The sequence below is a fragment of the Diceros bicornis genome, chromosome 2 (assembly GCF_020826845.1).
Source record: "Diceros bicornis minor isolate mBicDic1 chromosome 2, mDicBic1.mat.cur, whole genome shotgun sequence".
Lineage (NCBI taxonomy): Eukaryota > Metazoa > Chordata > Mammalia > Perissodactyla > Rhinocerotidae > Diceros > Diceros bicornis.
Window position 1 is genome coordinate 34,951,298 of NC_080741.1, and position 15,728 is coordinate 34,967,025.

The 15,728-nt window shown below is 40.0% G+C and overlaps 1 protein-coding gene across 1 annotated transcript in view; it reads right to left on the reverse strand.

Annotated features, from left to right (window-relative positions):
* The window catches only part of GADL1 (glutamate decarboxylase like 1), a 154,265-nt gene that overhangs the window by 64,450 nt on the left and 74,087 nt on the right, over positions 1-15,728 (reverse strand). Inside the window, exon 12 of the mRNA XM_058567403.1 lies at positions 3,481-3,680. Within this exon, the coding sequence (XP_058423386.1) occupies positions 3,481-3,680 (200 nt within the window). The remainder of the gene's footprint in view (positions 1-3,480; positions 3,681-15,728) is intronic.

Below are 15,728 nucleotides of genomic sequence, written 5' to 3' on the forward strand. Positions count from 1 at the left end.
AACAGAATAGACCTCAGAATAGAGAAAATGTTCCTTCTTTCCTAAATGGCAGAACCACAAACCAAATCAACCAATTTGAAAAGAAAGAAAATCATGAAAAGAAAGCCCTTACGTTGCTAACTATAATATACTTCTTTTTTTTCTTTCTTTTTTTTTCTGGCAAAGATTTGCCCTCAGCTACCATCTGTTGCCAATCTTCCCCTTTTTTTTCTTTTCCCTCCACAAAGCCCCAGTACATAGTTGTATATTCTAGCTGTCAGTCCTTCTAGTTCTTCTGTGTGAGCTGCCACCACAGCATGGCTACTGACAGACGAATGGTGTGGTTCCGTGCCCAGGAATCAAATCCAGGTTGCCAAAGCAGAGAGTGCTGAATTTTAACCAGTAGGCCACCAGGGCTGGCTCTGTAATATAATTCTTAATCCTAGAGAAACTTTCTCCAAGTTTATAATTTCACAGTCATTCCAAGCAACATGACTAAAAGGACTCTGCCTTGGCACCTGGCTTTGCGAGTGGGAGAATAGGACAACTTTTGCCCCCCCCCGCCCCCCCAGGAATAGAGCGTTGAACATCAAGAATGTGGAAAGTTAAGAAAACTATTACGACTAACAGCATGAAAGAGGAGGGATTATTTTTCAAATATTTAAATATAGATCACGGAGTCTGCAGTGATGCTCACTGAAATGTTAATTCAACAACTTGACAAACATTTACAAACAATAAGGTTGCTGAATTGAATTGAAATGTTAACATTTACCCTCCTGTGATATTTCTCTGCAAAAATTAGAAACTATCCTTAGACTATAAATTAAATTCCACACTGAGAGGAATGTTAACTTTATAACAAATATGATCATCAAATATTTATATCTAGTTTGGTTCAAGACACCTGTTATTGAATTACTTAGCAGCTTAGACAAAATAATGCAGAGATTCTACTACACGTAAATGAAAATACAAAACAGGGAACAGAACTTTCTGAACTTTTGTTTTAATTTAATGGGCAACTACAAATATTTATGGTAGACAGTTTCATTTTTTCCCCACTGGGTAGTTATCTCTCTACTTCTGATGGAGGCACTCTAACCCTAATTAAGGCACACTCCTCACCTAGTTTCAGTATATATTCCATAGAAGGAATTGACAGTCTTCCCATTGCCAAAGGAGAGCATATGAGTCAACATGACCAATGAGAGCATCACATTTCCCCAGCAACAGGGACTGATTTAGAGATGGATATTTGCCTCACTCAGAAATAATTAAAACTTTCCTTGGGATTGTTGAGAGAGGAGCATTCTCTCCTTTTGACCTTGAATTTGAACCTGGAAGGATATAGATCCGACACTCCTGGCAGCTACCTTCCTACATTGGAATAAACCCAGCATGAAGGAGAGCAGACCTGATAGATGGAGAGAGATTTAGGCCTGGTGATATTGTTTAAGCCCCTAGAACAAGCCATTCCAGAAGCCATCACTACACTAGCTTATAAGCAACACATAGTAATAAATTACCTTTCTTTGTTCATAATATCTGGAGTTAGAGTTTCTGTTGCTTACCACCAAAAGAGTCCTAACTGATACAATATTCACAGATTTTTCAAATTACTTCTTAAACCATAATCACAAGAATTGCTGACTTCTAACGGTCTTCTGAAAGTGCCAAAGCCATCTCTTTACCTGTCCTTATACTCAAGCCCTTTGCTATGTAACTTTGTGTTATTCCTGCAAAAAGGCACAGTGTACTTCCTGCCTCTTGACCTTGAGTTTGGCCATGTGATTTGCTTTGGCCATTGGAATGCTAGTAGATACAATGCAATCAAGAGTTTAAAGTGGGCTTTCATAGTTGGGCTTGCCTTCTTGGACTTTTCTCATCGACAATACAAGAACATGCCCTGGCTGGCCAGCTGGACCAAGGAAGATGCAAGACGTGTGGGGAGTAGACCCAGCCCCTTCCCTCACCCTCACAGCAACCATAGTATGAGATAAAGCCACTCCAGCCAACTTGCAGACAGACTTCTTAGAATAAATAATTGTCGTTTTAAGATATTGGGTTTTCAGACAGTCTACAGTGATGCTCAGAGCATTACTGTTGCAGAGTGTTGCACACAGCACCCATACCACTCCTGGTATAGAAAGAGGAAATTGTTTTAAATCTCTAATGAGATACTTCAGGTTTTTGCAAGTGAAATGTGACCAGGGAGTAAAGAAAGACAGATTATCCAAATCAGAGATCACAACTCTGATGCCTTTAGCGGCCAAGTAGTTAAGAAAATAATAACTAAAGCTCATATAGCACGTAGTATATACCAGGCACTGTTCTGAGTGTCTTACAAATATCAATTCATTTAATCCTCATAACAATTATTTGAGTTAGATGCTGCTGTTATCTCCATTTTACTGGGATGAAATTGAGATACAGAAAGATTAAGAAACTTGCCCAAGTCACATCTTGTAAACGGTAGAGCTAAGTTTTGAGTTCCAGTTGTCAGCACCTCTCTGCTATAGTAAAATAGGCCAGATAAGAAACAGGAGGAAGTGGAGGGGACTGTGGTTCTCCAGAGTCAGGCACCATCATGTTCAGAGGCTTGTCACCATGTGGGATTGAGAGCATTCTGATCTTTTGAAAGAAGCCAAAAATCTAGATTTTTGACAAATCTCCCTATTTTTAAATGTTTAAAATGTTTAAATGTTTGTTATTTTTAACACCATGAAGGTTAATCCTATGCAGATCAGACCCAACAAATCACATTTAAGACTAAATTTGGCCGCAGCCTGCCCATTTGCACCCACTGACCCAAGAGCAGAGTCCTGTTCAGGTGGCAAATGTGCAGCACCCGTGTCTCAGGAGCTTTTCCAATGTCTCTAAAAGTGGTTTCAAAGCTTTGTCTCCAATGTTACAACGAGGCAAGCAACCGCGGTGCTTCCACATTATCTTTACCTTTTCACGCCTTTACACCAGCCCCACATTCTCACAGACCTGCTTTCCAGGTCCTTAAAGTCCCCATCATCTCTCCCACATCCAGAGACTTGGGTCTGGTGCTCCCTTGGCCTGGATCATTCTTCTCCCCTTTCTTCATTGGGTCTTAGTTGAATGTCACTTCCTCCAGGAAGCCTCTGCCTATGCCCCTCAAGAACATACTAGGGAACCCTCCTGAGTGCTCTCAAGCACCGTATATCTCCCCTTACCAAAAATACATTCACCTGTATTTTATCTGCTTTGTCACCTGAATGTAACTCTCACTAGGCTAGGATCCTAGAGGGCAGAGGGTAGGACTGCTTTGTTCACAATTCCTAACACATAGTAGGCACTGAAAAAATGGTTGTTCGATGAAAGAAGGAACGCACCAAAGAAAGAACAGAGCTTGCAAATGTTACTTTCATTGAGTCTTTCTATTACAGACATCCATGGACACAACACACACACACACACACACACACACACACACACACACACACACACACACACAGAGACAGAGGCAAGTACCTCGATAAAGCCAGAGCACGATTAACTCTTTCTTCAAGGCCTGATGTGCCCAAGGCCTTCCATGTCATCCAGAACTTGAATGCATCTGGTCTCCTGCTACATTGGATAGACTTGTCTCCTGTGTCGTAGCTGACATCATAGAATTTATCCTGCTGGAAGAGGTAAGATGCCTTTGCAGAGTAGCATTTCTTAAGAAGGTCCTGTTGAAAAAAGAAAAAAAGAAAGAAAGATTGTAAGACTGCACATTTTTAGAATGTACTTGATTTTGAAAATACACCCACAAATAAAACCTGTATGATATTCTACTACTTTGAGCCAAAGGCATTTGGTCTCACTCTATGACTCTCCTATGTCGGAAGCAATCGGTGTATATTAACTTTGAGACACAGGTTACCCACTGTGTTTCTCAAAAACCCCCTCAGAGTTGAGAATGTTAAGTCTATCTTCACAATTTCACTGAGTATATGGTATTGAGAAGCTTTGAGATGACCATGTCAACATCTGTATGACATCAAGGTGGTCCAATTTCTCAAGACGAAAAAAATCTGTTTATAACTCACTCAAGTCTCCACATTGGGGGAAAAAATGTAACGTACTATACATTATTTATACAATTTCATAGGCAAAAAGAAAAAAAAAACCCAGGCTTTCAAATCCTCTTCTTTTCAGCTCATATCCATATTGAAAAACCCAGAAGTGACAGTAACCCGGGGATTAAAAATCTGAGGAAAGAGCTAAGGGAGAGTTAACCAAGAGCTAACAAGTTTTAACCACCACAACACATCAGCTACAATTCCAAAGGGTTTTTGAGTTGGTCTCATATTGGTTTTATTTGAAACCAAACTCAATTTGCATTTACTGACTGGTTACTGCCCATTAAGAAGTGGGTGGCAATTTACCCTGTTTATCACAATTCTAGAGTCTTCATTTTGGCCTCAAATTATTAGAGTTTAAGCCTTATTGCCTTCAATGACATCTGGTTGCTACAAAATCCCAGATATCCTAACCGATCCTTCACAGCTCCCACAACTCCCCGAGCATCTTCATTCCCAGAGAATACCTCTTAGAACCCTCTACTCCCTCAATATAACCAAACTACTCAGTGCCCCTTAACCACTAGATCGTGCCCCGTCTGTATCTTTTCTCACATCCTCTGCTTGACCTTGTCTCTACTTTAACATAACATTTGATACATTTAACAGAATATATGCAGCATATTTATAAATTCTGAAGTTTCCTAACACTGAAGTTTACTAACATTGTCTTCCTTCTTTATCTAGGTCTGTCCTTCTTGTGGGTCCCATCTGAAGTCTGGCTTCTCCTGAAGCTTCTTTATCTGCCCATCCCATTGGACTCACTTTCTCCTTTTATATTTGGCTACATTTGTTGACTTTGCTCCTGTGCTGTCCCTACTCAATGAGCAGTCCGCATATATTCTCTCCTCATGTGGTCAAGCAGGTTCTTGAGGGCAGGAATCATTTCCTATCCATGTCCGCATCCACAGAGCTTAACACTGTACTGGGCACAGAGGACCTCACTAAGCAATCAGGGTGATGAAGCCACTCCCCATATTCCATACTTCTATCACGCTTCCCTGACATGTACTCTGAACAGAATACACACAGATGTGTGAACTTCTCATTTGGTGCATCTTCCAAACCTTAACAATGCAAAACTATCAATGCTGTACAGGAAGCTACAGAGAAACTCCCCGGTAGTTACGAGGTCCTAGAAGATGATCCCACCTGACCAGAGAATGTATTAAATGTATTCATTTGACTGATCAACTTGTACTTCAAGAATAAAAAGAAAATCTCAAGGTATCACATTCCAAACGAAAGCATGAATTTGCTGTCTTAATAGCAATATTGTCTTGTGTGGACACTAACATGGATATAATGTGTTTCATTTCCAGAAAGCATGACTTTATACTATGTAAAAGATTATATACCAACTATAATCAAAAACTCCAAAATCTCACTCATCTACTATCCAAAACAAACAGAGTATAAAATAATAATTAAAGGAACACTAGGAAGCCTTCAACCTGGCTGATGGATATTATTGGTAGACACAGGGAAGAGTAAATTGCTCTGACCTGAACATTCAGGTAGAAAACACCCCTTCCTCTTCAATCTTTATGTTAATTCTATCAGCCGTCTCTCAACTCCAATCACAGCTGCCACCACTGTATCTCTTTACCCGCAAAGGTCAGGAAATTTGGTTATTGTTTCCTTAGCAACCACAGCCCGACCATATAACATTAAAAGGCCACTGCATATATTTAAGGACAAAGCATGCACACACACACTTGTACCTGCATCATGAGTATAAATTTACTTCCATCAACCATGAAAGCTTCAAAAAAAATCCCCAAAGCAGAGGAACTTTGGACATGTCTTGGGCAAGTTTCAGTGGCTTATGTTAGTGATTGAAAGAGAGAGGAAGCCCATCCATTATCAGAAGACAAATTGCATGATCATAGGCAAATGGAGAAGAGGAGAGCCCAGAAAGCACACAGCAGAATGACTGCTGGTCCTGCAGGAGTGACACTGTTAATTTCATTGCACTGAAAAATCCCCCTGCCTTGTGAAGGTTTCAGAAAGAACAACTGGAGGTTTGGGATTTACTTTATCGAAAACAAATGAAAACTTTCCCCTTGAAGTTCCTGCTTTGCATTTTAGTTTATATCCTTGTATTAAAATGGATGAGATGTCCTTAGTTTTAAGATACACTTCAACTAAGAGAAGCTGTTCAGAACTCTGGAGAAAGCAACACTTTAGAATAAGTTTAGTGAAAGTCACCATTTTTGAAAACACTTAATTAGTCATTATTGTCCTATCAAAGAGAAGGACCATGTTTATCTTACTCATCGTCATACTCTTAATTGTAGTAGGACAATAAATACTAGTTATATGAATTCCAGAGACAAGTATGCAATGAGAATACCAATTGCTTTATAGCGTGATATCCTCTCACACAGTTCTCAGGAATTAGTAGACATTGTACTAGGACTCTCACAATGGCAAGTGAAAGAAATGTAATCAAAGTAGCTTAAGCAAGAAGGGGAATTTTCATAGGCTCATATGTGCAAAAATCCAGTCATATATAATCTTCAGGCACAGTTGGATCCAGGATTAAACCTGGAATCTTTTTCCTCTTGTTTTATTTTCTTCTGTGTTGGCCTCACTTGCAAAGCAGAGAGCTGCTAGGAAGCTGGGAAGTAGCACTTCCAGTGGGGCCTTTGAGCACAGAGGGAGGCTCTGTTTGGAGAGAGATGGGAAATGGAGAAGAGACAGCCCCTGCTGGTGATGCTGCTACCTAAGCACGGAGAGACCACTTGGCCTCCCAAACTCAATCTCTTGTCTGAACCTTCTGCTGCCCAAACCTAGCAGGAAGCCAACTGGCAAGGGATCCTGGGAAATGTGGTTCGCAGGAGTCAGGCCCCTTTCAGCGCAAAGCAGAGAAAGGCTGAAGATTGAATTATACTGTAAAGAGAAACAGGCAAATGACAAGCATATTACATGAGTACAGAAACCACAACTTGCCTTTTCAATGTTTGTGTTCATAGTACCTAAGCTAGCACATAATAATGATCAGAGCCAACATTTATAGAATTCTTACTATGTGCCAGGCATGGTATACGTACGAACTCATTTAAGCCTCACAGCAACCCAATGAGATAAGTTCTATCATTTTTGTCAATGCCATTGTGAGGAAACTGCAACACAGCGAGGTGCAGTAAATTATCTAAGATCATGTAGCTACTAGGTAGTAGGGCTGGGCTTCCAACCAAGGCTGCTTGGATTCAGGGCCCGACTCTTGACCCATTACACTCTACTCCCTCCACAGTGGGTAGTTAAACACATGTGGAAGAGATGCTCCATAAATGCTCATTAAGAGTTCTTGAAGAGGTTGGTGAAAAGCAAAATGGCAGCAGAAAACACATCAAACGAGAGGTCAAAACAACTAGCATCCTGTTGCGGACACTTACTTTGCTCCTGTAAATATGACTTCTGGTCTTACTAGTGGTAATAGCTTGTCTATAAAGCATTTCGAGATTTTTCTGCATACTTGTGACTCTGGTGATACTTAAGGATATCACTAAAAACATCATGAATCAGTAGGTTGCATATCTCCCTTGTCAAGATATTAGTCAAGCCATCTTTGATCTCCACAGGCCAGATCAGATACAGCCTCTTGCCCAGGAGTGACTCCCTGGGCCTACTTTAAGTCTTCACTTCTTGCAATCATGTTTTTCAGCTTACGAAGCAAAAGCTACCAAAAACTCTTCCCAAATGGCCTTCCCATATTCTGTCCCACATCACCATTATTTACAAGCAAGAAATTGTCTAAACTAAATGCCTCAGGTAATAAGTATATTAACCACCTTTGCACTAATTAATTCATTCCAAAATTATGTATTTAGGACCTATTATATAACAAGCACTATGATGCCAAGATCCTGGGCATACAACCCCATGGAGGAACTAAGCATTCAGGCTAATATTTGTTGATTGAATGCTCAAAGCTAAATTTAGGCTGTGAATAGCAGAAAGGCTTGATTGTAATCTAGAATATAAAAGTGAATTTAAAAAATGATTATACCTTCTGATATTGGCTTTACAGGCATACCTTGTTATTACGCTTCACTGTATCGTGCTTCACAGATATTGTGCTTTTTATAAGACCTTCCACCAGCCAAAAGATTATGACTTGCTGAAGGCTCAGATGATGGTTAGCATTTTTTAGCAATAAAGTATTTTTTAATTAAGGTATGTACATTTTTTTTTAGACATAATGCTATTGCACACTTAATAAACTATAGTGCACTGTGAAAATAATCGGGAAACCAAAAAATTTGTGTGACTTGCTTTATTGTGATATTTGCTTTATTGCTATGGTCTGGAACCAAACCTGCAATGTCTCTGAGGTACGCCTGTATTTATTCATTAACAAACATTTTGGGAGCCTTAATATGTGTCAATAGCTGTGGTAGGCACTGGTGATGTAATAGTAAATATGAAAGCCACTATCTCTAAGAAGTTTAAGATAGAGATAGGGACAGAAAAACAGGCAATTACAGTACAGTGCTAGAATAGGGGGAGAACACGGTCTAAGGAGCACAAAGGAGGGTCATCTTTCACTAACTTAGAGATGTTAGATAGGGCTCTTCAGGAGAAGAAATATGTCACCCAAGAGCTGAAGGGGAGCAGCTGGGTAGAAGAGAGCTTGGAATTAATTCAGTATGATGCGTGCCAACTAATGAGGTAGGGCAGAGCTAGGAAGGCTGGAAAGGTAAAGAGTAGGCAAGTGACCACGGATCTTAAATGCCCCAGTAAGAATGATTGGTCGTGGAATTTTCACAGGCTCATACAGGTATTACAACTTAAACTCCACTATTGATCTGGCAGAATAAAGTGAGAATCAGCAGATATGGATTTTATTTTTGATTTAGCCACTTGGTGTCAGAGCTCAAAGCAAGTCACTTAACATCTTGGGCTTCATTTTTCTCCACCTAATTGAGATAATTGTGCTTGCTCTACTCATCATACAGGAATACTGTGAAATACTGTGAAAATCTAATGAAATAATGTCAGCTGGGAAACACCTCTCAGTCTTTGGCCAAAATCCTACCTGCCTCTTCTTTTCTCCTGCATATCCCTGTGCCCCTGACCCCTCCCAGCTGTCAGCACCCATTCTTCCTTTGATTGACTTCTCTCCCCAGGCAAGCTGCGGAACAACATGCCAGCTCTAGACTTCCTCACTCTTTATGAAACGAGCATGTTACACCTGTCACCCACCTCCCCATTTTAATGGGATGTGTCTGCCAGTAATTACAGAAGTAGACCAAGTTGACAGAATGTATTAGGGCTATTACAAGAAATCTTAGAACAAAATAAGAATTATCCAATCTTCATCCTCCAAGTGGACCTAAGCCAGACCTCACTTATGTTGTCACACTTGATGGCCTTCTTAGACGTTGTGGGTCTCTACAAGTCTCAGCTTGCTGTGAATGGAAGACGCAAAAGGCATAGTATGAAATGAGAGTGGGCAAGGGCGTGCACTAGGTGGACTGAGAGCTAAGGGGCCACCAAAGAGCCAGGTGTATCTTGTCTAGTCGTCTTTAGTTTCCTTATGCAGACAGAGGACAATGGATATGTTGGCTGACCGCTAAGTAGTTGGTGTGCGGGGGAGGGAAGAGAGTAAGCGGATGACAATAATGTCATTGTTATTTTCCCCAAAAGGAAACAAATCTGACTGAACTAGGGAAAATGCCGGTGTATTAGGATAAGCTGTAAATAGCCTGCGAAGGACAGAGAGAGAGATACAGAGAGAGAGAGAGAGAAGAGAATGAAGAGAAAGAAAGAAAGAAAACACAAAAGAAAGGAAGGAAGGAAGAAAGAAAAAAGAACAACATAGGGCTATCATTTCAAGGTGAGATTTCAAATGCTAAAGTACAGGTCAGCCCAAGTCATCTGTTTATAGGGGTGTGTTTGAGGCCTGTGGAAACCCACAGACCATTTGGTTTCTCCTCTAGCACACCCTGGTCCTTACACTAGCACACCACCTTTAGAAATCTTTGCCATTTTTGTTTAAATAGACTTCGATGTATGAAGTAGGAAAGTGGGACTATAACCTTTGTCTTCATTTCTCTCAATGCATGTCTACCCGCTACTTCTGCTTTTCTCTATAATCTGTGCTCTCTTTATGACTTTCAAATGTATACAATATTTTGCAAATCTTTATGGGAGGAATGAGAGATGGTCATATCATTTGCAACACCAAAAATCTTTGCATTAATCTTCTCCATACTCCTGACTCTGCTCTATGTAACTTCCATCTGGCTCTCCTAGTCTCATGCACAGTCATTGACTGTTGGTGGGGTAAGTGTTTCCTACACTCAACTCTGTTGTAAGATCTGTTCACTTACTGGAAATCTGCCTTCAACTTTGATCAGCTAGGCTTCAACTCTCTGGGACTCTCCTCACAGTGTTTCTGCATTTTGCCCTGTTTGTGTTCATCTGTAACCCAAGCCAGGTGTTCTTTCAGCTGTGGATTATTTAGATAGACACCTTTCATTTTTCTTATGGCATTTCCTTGATGCCTTTTTTTTGGATTGATTGATTTAATTCATTTTCTTTCTGTTGTAGCTTTTACAATCTCTATGGGAGTAGAAAGTTGTTAAAATCATCTGGTGTTGCACCCAGCTTCAGAGGAAGATTATTTTTGATGAATGGTCAGTTTTTCTTCAAACTCTCCGCCAAATCTGAGTTTTTCTTTGCCTTCTTTGCCACTTGAAAGGCTAGTTTCAGATACATTGTGCTTCACTTGCTGCTTCAACGTCTGCAGAAGGTTCACATGCTGACTTACTGGCTTCTACTACCAGCTTGGAGTCATTTTTCCATCAATTGCTTCAGCTCTCTTTCCTATTCCCTTCAAGCATTTCCCAATCATTAGTATCATCTGTGGACGAACCTCCACCTGTACCTATTAATGCTCCAGTTCTCACTCAACCTTCTTCTCCTCATCACTTATATTTTCTAGAAGATGTTATGTACTGAAGTTTGCTGATATTTAAGGTGCTTGAATTTCTGAAGAATTGAACAGTCTGCCATGTGGCATATTTGTGACATATTTAAGATTTTTGTCCTGTCATTTCAACATCTTTTATAAAGTTCATCTTGGCCTCCCTTGAATCAAAATATTCTGTGCTCTCAGCCCTCTCTGCAGACCTGCTCAATAGTCAGCCTGATTCAAGCTGTTTCCAGAAAGTTTCTGGGTGCTGTGTGCTAGGTTTCCAACAAAAAATGTAATTTCCTCTCCTGTTTCCATTCATATACATAATGCCTTTAACTGCACAGTAATCTGTAAAAGTATGTTCCTGGAGAAAACGTCATCATTTCATTCATGATGTTTTGAAAGGGAAGTTTTACATGATATTTAAGTTGTATTTGTCTTCCTCCTTTGGGCTTCATGTGGATTGTTTTTGAAAATTTCTAAGTTGCTTTGAATAGTTGAGTTCAGGCTCTCCTTTCTTCAATGCATTTGATGTATTTTTCAAAATCATTACTTTTCCGGTGTGTGTATTGTTCTAAGTTATCAAACAGATCCTACAGCTCTGTGCCCCAGCTCGAGGGAGATGGGGCAGAAAGCACTGCACGCATGGTGCGCACAACTCTTCAGCTCCCATCCCTGGCTGATCCCCTAGCCAAGGAAAGTCCAGGCCTCTCAGGGGCGCAGCCTCCTCTGGCTCACCTCCCTTCTCCATTTGTCTCCCTAGCTGCTCTTCTACCCGGTCATTCTACACCCACTTCACAGCAAAATTGCGGGAGGACACAGCAGCCCTTCAGCGCATGCGTGTCTTCATTCAGAAACGAAAGTACAGAGGGAGGGGGAGGGGGAGGGGCAAGGGGGAGGGGCAAGGGGGAGGGGCAAGGGGAGGGGGAGGGGCCTCGCTCACTGCTGGGCAGAGCCAGTGAGGCCAGGACAGCCTAGGTTTCTTTTGGAGGTTTCTACATTACCGTCATATGAACTGCTAAAAATCATAGGAGTCAAATCAGTTTGATATCATCTGTGAAAACCACTATATTGGAATATTTGAGCACTTAGTGTTAATGCCAAGGCCCCACTACTCCTTCTAGAAAGCCTCCTGTAAGATTCCAGAAAGTTTCGTTAAGTTGTAGGCCTGCAGACCTGATAGGCATTTTCAGAGAACCGATAGAGTACTTTAGTGCTAGACCTGAGATCCTGTATTTTTTCTGAAGTGTTAACTTTTCCTTAAATATCCCTAACTAAGGGTTAAAATGAGCTGATCTGAAAACGAGGAGACTGAGCTAAAAGATATTTTTAATAAAGGCAACTTAACAATATTAAACCTTGACGGTGCCTACAGGAGAGGGGAAAGTTGGGCTCAGTGTCTTCGAGAATGTGTAAGTAAGGGCTTCTATAAATAGGTAAGAAACATTTGATAGCATAGAGATCACTTGGCAATACCTCTGCATGCCCTACAAGCATTTAAAAATAGTGCAATTGGGCTTCTCTCTTAGGACAGGTGGAGATTTTCCACTTTTCCCCAGGCAGCCATCAACATACCTTCCCTGCACAAGATAATCTAAAACAGCGTTTTTCAAACTTCGTCTACAATGCACAGTAAGAAATTATTTTTAAATAGTGGCAGTATCCACACTAATATACATGAAACTGAAACAAAAGTTTCATGTAATTCTTTCATCATTACTACATGAACTGCGTACTGATATTTTCTATTCCATTCTATTCTGACTGTTCATTAAAAAGGAAAATAAAAAGCTACGACTTACAAATAACTCGAGAACAATTAGTATGGTGGTTCTTAACCCAGATGATATTAGAATTATCTGAGTTTTTAAAAAAATACTACACAGGGTCTTACTCCAGACCAAAAAATCAGAATCTCTGGTGTAGGGTAAGGGCAATGTTATTGTTTTTAAAAGCTTCCCAGGTGATCCTCGTATGCAACTGGGATTGAAAACCACTGCTCTGATGGGTTTTGATCTTACATTGAAAAATCCTGATCTAGAAGTTTCAGTCAGCATTACATCCTAGAGAACAGTATTACAGTCTAGAGAACTCTGAAGTGTTGAGTTTTTATAAGAGCATGTAAACCGGGCAGATTATCTGACTTTTTTTTGTGCTATTATCAAAGTTTTATTTGTGCATGAATACAAGTGGAGAATGACTTTATTCTCCGCACCTAAATAAAGAGAATGTAGGTTGGATATGGATCATGCTGGAGTCTGATTCAGAGGGGGAGAAAAAGCTGCAAGCTATGAAATGTATGTCCAAGGATTGTGGCATGGATGTGATGTGCGGAAAAAACCCACAACCGTAATCTATTCACCTTTTTGATTTCCTATGTTTTTGTGATATGGAACAAAGCATCATTTGTTTTTGGAAGCTTAATCATAACACAGATATGAGTAAACCTTGCTCGCTCAACTCTGATGGGAGGAATTGTGATCTTTGCTCTTCCTGTGTTACTTCCAACTCGGAGTTTCCATGATTCTATCTGATACATATTTATTTACACTCTACTTTGTTGCAAAAGGGATTTAAGGCAGCTTACAAAAATACAGTATGGTAGGATGAGAAGGGGAAGGTAGAAGAGATGAGGGAAGTGGGGGAGGAGGGGAAGGGAAAAAGAAGAGGAAGGGGAAGAGGAGAAGAGATGAGGTCAAGGCCAAGGGAAAATGCGATGGGGAAATACCACAAAGCCTGGAGTGATATCTGTGCACAGAAGGCATGCTGGAAGGAGGGTGAAAGGGGATGGATCATTTGCCAATTTCTTGGCACCATCTGGTAATATGCACTTGGCAAAAGCATCCAGTAGTCATTTGCTGCTTCTGAGCTCTGAGTATTTACTGTGAACTGTCAAAGATATCACTTTGCCTCATCATATCACATTTTCATTCACCTGTAAGTTGAATATACTGATATTGCATGGTAGCCCACCTCCTGGGGATTAGTATTCGTGGCATAACGTTTAAGTGAATGTCTGGAAAAAAATGTTTATTAACACAAGGCATAGTTCTTCAGTCTAGATGGCTTAGTTACAGCTCTCCAAAATAGGTGGACAGATATATATGGAAATGATGTCTTTGAAATCGGACAAAGAGCAATTGTGCTGCTTTGGACTGAGGCTAGAAGAGCAATTCCCCACCAGGAGCACAATATTTAACAAAATCAATCTATGTCTCCAGCTTATTGTGATGCTGATAACGAGGGCCTGGTCTCTTCTCAAATGGAATTTTACACATTCAGCAGCAAGGCCGCTGGCCTACATTTCTCAGAGTGTAAGCATCCTCTAGAGGTCTGGCCTCTGAGGCCTCGAATATAGGTAAGAGATTGATTTTATACAGAGGAAAAATGCTATGCAGAAAGGCAGTTTCTGAAACACAAGTTCCCTGCTCTTCTTTGTATAAATCCCCTTAAAGAGTTGTTGGAAATTGTTAGTATTATCATGACTATGAGCAATCCTACTTAAAACTGGCCTTAAATAATAGTTTAAAATGAATCAAGAAGCAGTTGGTAAAACCTCTTAATAGAACCCAAGATGTCGTGGACAAAATTGTTTTTTTTCCCAAAGATTCAAGATAAAATACAGAAATGTGCTATAATGACAAAGAATTTTTCTGCTATACAAACAGACATTTGTCTAGACAGAAGAATCTGTTGGTTCACATGTGGCTCACTCCTCAATTTGGACATAACAAGAAAAAAAGAAATTATATTCACTGAGTGACCACTATATGGCTGGAAATGCAATGCACACTTTTGAACATTATCTCATTTAATGTCATGGTAGATTATATTATATTATATTGTATTTTTCAAAATAGGAAGTGTCTCCATTTTACAGATAAAATAATTGAGGTTCAGAAAAGTTAAGCAACTTGTCAAAGTCATGCAGGGCAGTCCCAAGCAGAGGCAGAATTTGAATACAAGTCTTGCTGGGCTTCAAGGTCCACAAGTGGATCTACCCACGGGGAAGTCATACTTAATTGCTGAATTTTCTAGTTCAAATTGTGGTTCCAGAGACTGGGGAAGGCAAAGCCCTCTCCTCCTGTTCTAAAACAGGTATGGGTTAACAATTTCTATAAAGGGCCAGATAGTAAATATTTTCAGCTTTGTAAGGCACACAATCTCTGTCATAACTACTCAACTCTGTATATCAAAACAGCCATATACGATATTTAAATAAATGGATATGGCTGTGTTCCAATAAAACTTTATTTACAAAAACAGGCATCAAGCCATAATTTGCAGACCCCTGTTCTAAAACATGAGGAGACATGCTCAATATGACAAACATTTCCAAATTTGAAGAGACAGAAAAAGTTAAACATTTACGTGAAGCCTCCAACCCATTGTCTTTCATTTTCATTAAGGCAAGTTTTTAATCCCTTTTATATAGTAAATATGTAGCTTCTAAAAGAGAATAATTTGGAAAACAAAATTGCCATAGTTTCTTTTCCTTTTGGTTTTGAGAAACACTTTATGCAGTTTCCATGGGGAATGGCATTTGATGACCCAGACGCACACTGGTCTAATTTCTAATTTCCTTTGTGGCCCCAACACCCCAAGAAGAAAAAAAAAAATTCTGTGATGAAACTGGTTAAACCTGGGTCCATTTTCTGTTTTATTTTAATGTTGTGTTTTGTCATTTATAATGGATCTTTGCTGAAATAATGTTGCAGAAAGGGCTA